Genomic DNA, 10,266 nt, shown 5'->3' with positions numbered 1-10,266 from the left:
TGTGAAGTGTGTAAGGGGGCGGGGGTGTTAAGGAGGAGCTAAGATTAACAGAGTTATGCCGCAGACCCTTTGGCTACACCAACAAACTTCAGCAATTATCTCCAGTCCAGTGCATATTACTGAATGCTGACTGTCATGCTATTATTACTACTAGTTAGTCTAGTTCGTTGTGTATTGTATTGTGTATTAGACATAAGCCTATAATACTTATTATACATGCACAGTTTACTGAGATTTATACAGGGTCTACAAGTTTCACTCCAGCAAACAGCCTCAATGGATTTCAGGTCAGATGTGACTGATCACAGGGTTGTTCAATGATATTCAAACAATACAAAATTAACATGTTTAGGCTCTGAATACTGTCATTTATCTAGAGTTTCCACATGGAAGCTTTGTGCATAATATCCTTCAATGACGAGTCGTGCTGCTGCATTCTCGTTTAGTTGTAGGGACCTAGTGGATCACATCGGAAGACCAACCAGGACCAAACATTATTATCAAAGTAAATTAATTGTATGCTTCTTAAACTTGGAACTGAATTGATTAAAATTAAATTTATATATTAAATAGAAATAGAAATAAAATAAGTAGATCTACATTATTAATTCAATGTAAGTGCAGCGCTACTCAAATGCACAGGAGAACAGGAAGGTCTTTAGTCTAGATTTGAAGATAGTAATATTTGGGGCAAATCTGATGTCTTCCGGGAGTCTGTTCCAGGTGCAGGCAGCATAGTGACTGAAAGCTGCCTCCTCCTGTCTGGTTCTGACCTGGGGCACCACTAGCTGACCAGTCCTTAGTGATCTGAGGGGCCTATTGGGTTCATACACTTCTAGCAGATCTGAAATATATTTTGGTCCGAGGAAGTTTGTTGATTTAAAAACAATTAATAACACTTTAAAATCAATTCTGTGTTTAATTGGCAGCCAGTGCAGTGACCCGAGGACAGGGGTGATGTGCTCGGTTCTCTTTGTTCTGGGAAAAGTTCTAGCTGTTGCATTTTGAATAAGCTGCAGCTGCCTAACTGTGGACTTGGGAAGTCCAGTAAGGAGACCATTGTAGTAGTCCAGCCTGCTAGAGAGGAATGCATGAATGAATGGGAGGAAGAAAAAAGAAATAAAGAATATAGATAAGAAAAGATGGATCAGATGCACTGGCGCACAAAGGGAGGATATGATTGGGGCAGCCCTGTGTCAGTAAAGAAAATAACCAATGGGCTACAGACCCGCGTGTTAAATGGGCCACTGGTTAGGACTCTTGCGCTGACATTTTTTTGCTGAATGCATTACGCACGTAGGACCAATGTAAAAGAGTTTGGTTTTTAACAATGTGATTGGGCCAGCCCAGTGTCAATTGGGCAGCTGATCTGGTTTTATTGGCCCGTCAGATATTAAAAGAATAATAAAACTGTGTTAAAATAAAAAAGTGTTGGGACTGTCTGCCCACTGGGAAAACTCCTGACATGCCAGATGGCCAGTTCGTCCCTGGCCTCCAGTGAGCCTCAGAAGCCCTTCCCATTTGTCCATGGCTGATAAATATCTAGGAGGCATCCAAACTACTGTCCCAGACAACGTCTTATGGCTATCACAAACACCAGTGAAGATAAGGCACAGCACAGAACTCAGCACCCACAGTGAATACGATTGATCTAATATAAAGAACACAAGTTAGAAAAATGCTGATTAGAAACATGAAAAATGTCCAGTTTTAGGCAAATATTGTATTTTATTTATTTGTGACACACAATACAAAGTTAAATATATCATTTCATTTAATCAGAAATTTCTAATATTCACCATAATAAGAAGTAAGCAAACATTACACACATTATTATATCCTGTTACCACTGAGTACATAAAGTACACACTACTATTGGATGAAAGTTATAATAATATTAATAAAAAAAAAAAACATGCATGCATTTTGTGCTGCAGCGGAGAATTCATATCCAGTCCAGTGCAGCATGTAGGACAAAATGATGGATAGAAAAAAAGTGATTCCTGGATTAGTTACAACATATCATTTAAAGAATAGACATTAAAATACCTTGAGAAGCTAAAAGAAAGTTGCTGTGTTGTAAATTTAATATTCTTTCTATCCACATATTTTCATCTGCATTTGTACAGGAAACCTGCTTTTAATCTGTAATACAATCAAGCTGAACTGTTTTCATGCCACCCTGATACACATTCAGCTTAAAATGTAACTATGACAACAGAGCTCTGATTGGTCAACACTGTTTTGAAATAAAAATCTGATCAAGAATTAGTAAGAATAATTTAACAAAGTAAAAATAACAGTAATATATCTTATTTACAAAGCACTTAGTGAACATTATTATTATACTATTATAGTATTATTATTATTATTATACTATTATTATCTCAAATAAATGTGATTACATGAGAAGAAGAATCAAAGTGCTTTGTAGTCCCTTAATGAATTAGTTGCTCCATATATTGGGTCCCTCACACTGGGGTGGCCATGTTTAAAATAGGTTTAGTAGAGATCTCTTATACATTCAGGCCGTTAGGAGTCAGAATAAATGTATAGTATTCATGTTTCAAAGATTGATTGAAAGTTCAAAAACTGATTATATTTTTAAAAGCATCAGTACTCAAGAAACACCTAATCTATATCAAGCTGTCATAAAATCCTTTATGATTACATTGACACAGGTTTGAACTAAACAGCAAACTGTAAAAATGTGTAACAAGAAAAAATCAAATATAAAGTACACATTTTTAAAAAAAATGTGAAAATGCATTTAGATAGCACCAGAAGCACTCTTAACTGCACTCCGAAGCTTGTTCAGCTGTTTCTCATCATTGTACATAATTATAATAATGATGATAATAATAATAATTTCTCCATCTATGACTTCACTCTCCTTGGCCAGTTCCTGGGATTCTCCCGTGTAGAAAAGCATGACTTGAATTTCAGAAAATTTGTCAGGCAGGATGTGTAGTAAGTAGCAACAAAAAATTTATAACCATGATTAAGTACTATCTTTGCATTTTTCTAATACTGTGTATGTCACATGATATGAATAATCAAAATACTATGCTTTTTAGTCACTGAACAAACAAGTCTATGCTTTATAAAGGGAAATGTCGACATTGGGGGTAACATTATTAATAATAATTTTAGTACAGAATCTCTGATACATCCAGGCCAAAAGCTGTCAGTAAAACAAATGTTTTAAATGCCTGACTACTCCTTTAAATTGTACTTAATAAACATTGCTTGAAATCATGTTATCCACCTTCATCTGCACATCCATTGGAAGGTAATAAGATGATAAGTCGTACCTCATTTTTGGAGAGAGGTTCTGCATGATTTGGATTATTTTTCTTGTAGAAATTTAGAAATTCAATTGGATTCTTCATTTCCTTGCCATAGCTGAACTTAACTGGCTGGAATGATGCAAACAAATGTTAGCAAAATATGTTTAATGTTTCAGGTAAAAAAAAAATATTATTGCATTATATCAGTGGATCTAAACAAATAATTAATCAAATTATATCAGCACAGTTTCTTTAACTGATTTTACTAAATTTTGTAAGAATCATGCTGGTATCATGTATTTTATGTTGCTAAGATGAAGCATCAAATTGCTCTGTAATCATTGAAACAACCACATTTTTTCCTGCACTTACCACAACTTTGAATTCCTCTGGCTTAAACGACTCTCCTGTAATTCTCCTCACTTTTTCCATCCAGTTTGTCAACTTTGACTGATCGCAATTCACCATTTTCACATAAAATAAACAAGAGATATAAATTTCATGCTGAAGACATTTCTGTCCATGTGTGCACCAGTAAGAAACACATTATTTCAAAATGTCACCTACAGTATTTTATAAGGAAGTTTGGTAACTGTTTTGTACAGGGCTTTTGTGTTTGTGATGCAATTGAATGAGTCGTATTGTATTTTAGGATGATTTCCCATGTTATTCATTATTTATTTATTTGTTTTATTTTTTTTAAAATATACTAGCTGTACTTCACACTGTACTATTCCATGATAATGAATCAGTAGAAATACTGCATGCTGTCATCCATTTAAAGTTAAGAATGACTTTCCTTTACTCCCCAAAAACACACACACATCATATTTTAAAAGGTCCTAAAATAAAGGCAACCCATTGTGGTATTTAATGCCAATATCTTGAATGTTTTTTTAAAAGCAGTGTAACTAACCTGGTACCTTTTCTTGTACTTGTCAGAATCATCCAGCACATCCTTTAGATCGTTTGGGTCAAACATTTTTCCACCAAAGAACTTGTAAAGATCACATTCTGATATTCTTTTGATGATGTTCTTTGCTTTTTCAATGTTTGAGCATTGGATTTGATGCAGAATTTCATCTGAAAAACAGAAGAAGAGGAATATTAATGTTTGTCAATGTATTGTTATGATTACTATGGCAAGAATGAATTTTACCTGACCCTTTTTATGCTTTGCTCTTATGGAATTTTATTTTAAGTGTTTAAGTTCAAAGGAAAGAAAATGACATTTACTATTCATGACTGAATAGAAGTTATTTTTCCATAGTACCAAGTGTATATTATGAGTACCTGTGAGGTTCGTATAATCCTTTGGGTTGTCCACTGCAGCAGAGATTTTGAGGGTTTCATCAGCCTCTAACAGCACATCCACTATCCTGAAAATATGAACATAAGGAGGAAAAAATGTAAAAGTACACATACACACATACAGTGACCGATTCCACACCCAAGTAAACACCCCACACTTTACCAATAAGAGTCCTTGGGCAAGACTCCAAGCACTATATTTACCTACATATATTACATTGTAGACAATGCACTGATAAAATAATCAGTCTTTTACTTTTATGTATGGTCATATTTGATAGATTTGTAAACTTACATAAGTTCAATGGCCTTTACCACTCTGTGCTGGTATGCACTCTGGTGAAGGCGGTTGCGAATGTGGAAAAGTTCGTACATATTCATTGCTTCCTGAAGGAGATAATAAAAACCCAAAACTCAAAAATATTTTTTATATATGTTATCTATATATTATGTATGTTAAACTCACCTTGTCTCTCATGCAAATCTGTTTTCCATTAGTTTGAACATCAACAACTTTTGCAAACATCATGTAACGTTCATGGGAGAAATCCGATTTCATGCCCAAGTGATGGCAATCTCTAAATAATGAATAAAATAATCAACATAGATTATATATTATATGAATAATTGAAAGCATTTTTTTAAAACATGAATTCATCACTGCATAAAAATGAACATTTACCGAATGAGATAATCCATTTTGTCAACATCAATGCCAGTTCTCTCATTGGCCACAACCTCATACAAGTAAGATATATCCTACAAAACAAAACAATTTCTTAATTCCAGGTATGTTTTTCTCCATGTCAATAAGCTACTCATGCATATGTTTTTAAAAATGAAATATTTGCATGATATTTACCTGACGACTCATTTCTCTAGACGTATCGATAAACTCCTTAATTAACAAGATGTGTTGATTTAATAAGCTATATTTCTTCAGTTCATTGGCAACGTGAGGCCGTTGAATCAGCTTCTCAAACATTTTGACTGATTGCTGTTCATGCTGAGACAAAAAAGCAACAAGTTATCAAGTTACTGACCATTTATGCCATAGTGTTTTTCACAGTGTAGTACATACCTCATTTCCAGAAAGATGGGATATTTTCTAAAAATGTAATAAAGATATTAATCTCATTCATTCATGCACCACATCCAGTTCAGGGTCGCGGTGGGTCTGGAGCCTACTCTGAATCACTGGGCACAAGTCGGGAGCACACTGGAGAACTGGAGGGGGTGCCAGTTCTTCATGTGGCAACACACACTTTTGAGTCGCCAATCCACCTACCAATGTGTGATTTCTAGACCGTGGGAGGAAACTGGAGGAAACCCACACAGGCACGGAGAGGTCCCTGGAGTTGTGTGACAGCAACACTCCCTGTTGTGCCACCGTGCCACCCAAAAATGTTTGGGGTAATGCTTGAAGATTTATTCTGACATAGCGACTGTAGAAAATTTGCTAACCACACAATATATGCATTGCATGTGATATGCACTAAATTTAGCTCGAGATTTTGTAGTACAGATTTGTAGGAATTTGTCATGTAGGTTAGATTGTCAGTAATGAAAGCAGACAAAGCAGGGACTGTATATTTTATATACTGTACATTTTTAATTATAGCTTGTGAAAATATGGTATTGTTTATAACATCTAAACACAGTCCACCAGCAAAGCAGTTAGAACTCCACTTATAATGTCTTCATCCAATGTAAAGCTGAAAATAACATGCAAAACATAATTTTCCTTAGAAAGGTAGTCTGCTCTGGGTTTATTTGCACTGGGTAAGCTTTAGGTTGAATGCAATTAATTAGTTTCAGGTGGTCGAGCTTTGGTATGGTCTGGTCAGGTAGCCTGTTTGCACTGGCAAATGCCTCAACGAGTCCCACAGTAGCCAAATGGAGAGTCTTTCTGCTCTCGGTTGATTTCTTGAAACATGGAATTAATTGTCTTTTGTCTCTTGGCTTCTTCCTTTTTGCTACGATGAGTCGCACTCTCCAGTGGGTGCTAAATTTTTGATCTAACGACAAATTACAAGAAGTACAAAATAAATTTTCACAGTCAACCTTTGCATTGGTTTCTGCCCTTGGCCTGTATACACAGAGATTTCCCCTGACCCCCTGAATCTTTTCATTATATTATGAACCGTAGATGGTGAAAGACATAAATACTTTGCACTGAGAAACCTTGACTTTTGGCACAAATTGGTGAACCACTGTTTTAGTTAGTACCTATCCTTGCCTGCAAAGAGCCTTTGGTTGATGCTCCTTTATTACATTTTATATTTACCTGCTTTTTTGTTTTTGTTATGCTTTAAGAATGATATGAATTTTCTTAAAACTCTAATTTTGCCCCTATTCCAACTTTTTTGTAGTGTGTTGCAGGAATAAAATTTTAAATGTGTTTATTTTTAGAGACTGCAACCCTGAACTGGATAAGTGCTTACTGACAATGAATGAATGATATATTTAGAGAACATAAAAAGGTTGGTCAGTGAAAACACTGCAAATCTTTTCTTTGTACTTTTATCAGTTAAAGACAATTTCAAATGATTTAACAAATTACAGTTATTTAGTTTCTATTGCATTTGTAGTGAGTTTCCCACCTTTGCTGGTCATGGGCTTTGTATATATTCAAAATAATATGAAATCAACTTCAGTACCTTCCACTTTTTCCCCTTTTCCTTCATGAATACTTCAAATACATGAGAGAATGGACCATGACCTTGATGTGACAAACACATTAAAGACTTCAGTGAGACTTAACACTTTACAAATATTAATGCACCATAAAAAAGAAGAAGAAGAAGAAACAATAGTGGTACATTAAAGAAACAATAGTGGCACATAAGAATATTTGGTCACACTTTGGGGCTCTTTTATTATTACATGTTAAGAAAGTAAAGGTATTTCTAATTAACTGATGTTTCTTTACAAACTGTCATCAACTGCAACTAGATTATGACTTATGATTTTAATAATTTTAGTACAGAATGTCAGTTGGGTGTTACATTACAAATTAGCTGTAACTGTCTAATGAAACATGAGTATCTCACCCAGGTCATGACACAGTCCTGCGATCTGCACACAGAGCACATCTTTTTCACTAATATTTAAATGCCTCTGACGGTCTTTCAGAGTCTGGACAAGTTTCCCAGCCAGATGAGCCACTCTGTTAAAAGTGAGATATGTAATTTAATGTACATTAAATATATAGCCTGTGACATATGCATGTAAATTAGCTGACAAAGTGTTAGAACTTCACCCGATGGAGTGCTCAAAGCGATTGTGGGAAGCTCCAGGAAAGACGAAGTAACCTGCTCCAAGTTGTTTGATGTTCCTCAAGCGCTGAAACTCTGGAGTATCGATTATTTTCACGAGCAGAGGATGTATCTCAATGTGGCCATGAACAGAATCATTGAAGATCTGTGTCAAAAATGTTTTTGAAACTTCAAATATGCAATATATACAATCATATGATAACTATAAGGTGCTCACAAACATAACAGAAAATAATTTAAAGACAAAATTTTATTAGTTAAACATTTGACATGACACAAAATATCAGGTGCATTCTCAGTGAATATATTCAAAGTGTATTTGCTATTAAACCCAATATTTAAAAATACCAATATACTCCTTTTGGAAATTGTATATATTTATCAAGGTGTATGGGTTTTTTCATTCATTCATTGATCAAGTTTAGGATTGCGCAAAGCAGGAACACACCATGGAAAGGGCACCAGTCCATCTCAGGTTATTTATATAATATATAACATTTGGTATGATTATTTAGAAATATAACTGGAGACTTTACACATAAGAAATACATTTTTTAATCCCAATTACTGAGTCATCATCTAACCTTGTTCTGATTGGATGATCCTTGATCAGTTGTCATTGTTGTGTCTTGTTTTGACCTTGAAGTTCTTGAAGGCTAAAATGGGACAGCTTTAAAATGCAGTGTCAAATTTTATTATTGTGATGAAATCTGCTGTCAGAAAGTCATTTTGCATTAATCAAATTCTAGCTTCACATTGGAGATCTGGCAGTATCCTTTCTTCCCTGTAATTTAAGTAACATGTTTCAGCACAAACTGAGAAAAAAGAGAGAGAGAGCAAGTAGTATAAGCTTAATTAGTACAGGTTAAAATAATTAAGAAAAAAAAGTGAAAGTGAAAGTGAAAGTGTCAGTTGATTTTTAAATACAGTTTTCTATTTTCAGCTGGATAAGCAGTTTACAGTGAGTGAATGAACACACATTCATGCATTTCTTCTGACAGGTGTGGCAAACCTGCAGCTCACAAGCTGAGAGTGGCTCTGTCAGCTTGGTATATTCTGAGTTCTCTCTTCAGTAGGTCTCAAACCGTGCGTGATAATTGATTAATGCATTTCAATCTTTCAAGTAATTCAAGACAACACTAATAAATAGGTTATATTTAATCCTTCTCTGCAAAAAAATACAACTCTAATGTGGGCTATTTTAACTTCCAATAATTTGTGGTAAGCATATTTTGTTTAATAAATGTAATATCTTGTAAACGATCCATTATAAGACTGTGAAACAAGTTGTATTAAAGCAAGTGCATCATATACAACAAACTACAATTTTAATATGGGTATTTTTAACATTTAGTAAATTGTGGTGGTAATTGTTTTTGTCTAATTTCAATAGCTTTGAAACAATGCATTATGAATATACAAAGCCTGTTATACAGCAAAAATATTTTACATTTTTTTAAAATTGTCTTTTCCAAATTTGCTTTAGCATTTTAGATTTGACCATGAAATACCAGCATAATTTTCAAGAAGAAATGACAAAAACTTGTTTTAATTTATAATTTTGTTTTTGTCAGTGATGACCCTTACTGGAGTGAATAATTGAAATTGCAAATAAAATTATTTAATTTAAATTTTCATTTTGTCATGATATTTGGGCACACATGAAAATAGAAATGGCAAAAAATAATTTTAATATTAATTTTGGCAGGATTTACCTCTGTGGTGCAGCCGACACAATCTCCTAAATTTTTGGTCAGAAAGCAGCCTGAGAGCAGAGAAAAAGGAAAGAAAACACTCTTCTGCTGGCTGTCAAAGAAGATAAACAGCCGGCATGTGAATCTGGTCACATGACTCCATTAGGAGGGGACCTGAAAGCATGCAGGGCTGGAGGACCCTGATTACAGTGTCAGATCTCCTTCCCCATATGTGCCTTCAAAACGACTCTCTCAGAGTAACAGGGGAGTGTGTTAATACTCCCTACGAGTGGACGGCCTTCACATGATTGTTTTCCCTCCAACTCTATCTCTTAGATGACTGATGGTTTGCCTGTGAAAGGACAGCTACTCCCCTGTCTGCTTGTCTCCTTTGACTCCTGATCTCCATTGGCTGAGCAACCTTCCTCACTCCTCCCCAGACACAGGAAGTCTGTCTCAATCCACCGTTAGTTACCTGGAGAGCTCGCTCTCAAAATGACCAAACTCTGTTGATTATCTCAACGCTGGCTGCAACCTGATCAACTCAGTGCAGAGGAGGTAGTGGAGAGGGTGGAAGTGGACTGGTATGTGAGAGCATTAACACCAGAACCGAGATGTGCAGTGGTGTTAAAAGGAGAGACCTTCGCCAAGGAGGCCATAGAGGCAACAGAATGTGCTGAAGCCACCATAAAC

The 10,266-nt window shown here is 35.2% G+C and overlaps 1 protein-coding gene across 1 annotated transcript; it reads right to left on the bottom strand.

The window, feature by feature from the left end:
- Positions 1 to 1,746: 1,746 nt before the first annotated feature.
- LOC136677876 (deoxynucleoside triphosphate triphosphohydrolase SAMHD1-like) lies at positions 1,747 to 9,645 on the bottom strand. The gene is made up of 14 exons (XM_066655570.1): positions 9,595 to 9,645; positions 8,464 to 8,549; positions 7,864 to 8,024; positions 7,655 to 7,770; positions 7,262 to 7,323; positions 5,464 to 5,607; positions 5,284 to 5,360; positions 5,068 to 5,179; positions 4,897 to 4,988; positions 4,584 to 4,669; positions 4,207 to 4,373; positions 3,663 to 3,740; positions 3,315 to 3,419; positions 1,747 to 2,934 (listed from the first exon to the last, which is right to left on the bottom strand). The coding sequence occupies exons 2-14, from the start codon at positions 8,497 to 8,499 to the stop codon at positions 2,878 to 2,880; spliced, it is 1,293 nt and encodes a 430-aa protein (XP_066511667.1). The 5' UTR covers positions 8,500 to 8,549; positions 9,595 to 9,645; the 3' UTR covers positions 1,747 to 2,877.
- Positions 9,646 to 10,266: the final 621 nt, after the last annotated feature.

This window comes from Hoplias malabaricus, chromosome Y, assembly GCF_029633855.1.
Source record: "Hoplias malabaricus isolate fHopMal1 chromosome Y, fHopMal1.hap1, whole genome shotgun sequence".
NCBI classification, from domain to species: Eukaryota; Metazoa; Chordata; class Actinopteri; order Characiformes; family Erythrinidae; genus Hoplias; species Hoplias malabaricus.
Note: the sequence above shows the minus strand (reverse complement) of the source record. Positions and strands in the feature narration are given on the sequence as shown.

Bases quoted from the DNA above. Each gene is read 5' to 3' on its own strand.
- LOC136677876 (XM_066655570.1), bottom strand. From the start codon at position 8,499: ATGACAACTGATCAAGGATCATCCAATCAGAACAAG. The intron at 7,771-7,863 runs GTGAAGTTCTAA...CACTTTTAACAG, and splicing joins CGCTTTGAGCACTCCATCGG to AGTGGCTCATCTGGCTGGGA. The intron at 5,608-7,261 runs GTACTGAAGTTG...TTTTTGTCTCAG, and splicing joins AAAAGGGGAAAAAGTGGAAG to CATGAACAGCAATCAGTCAA.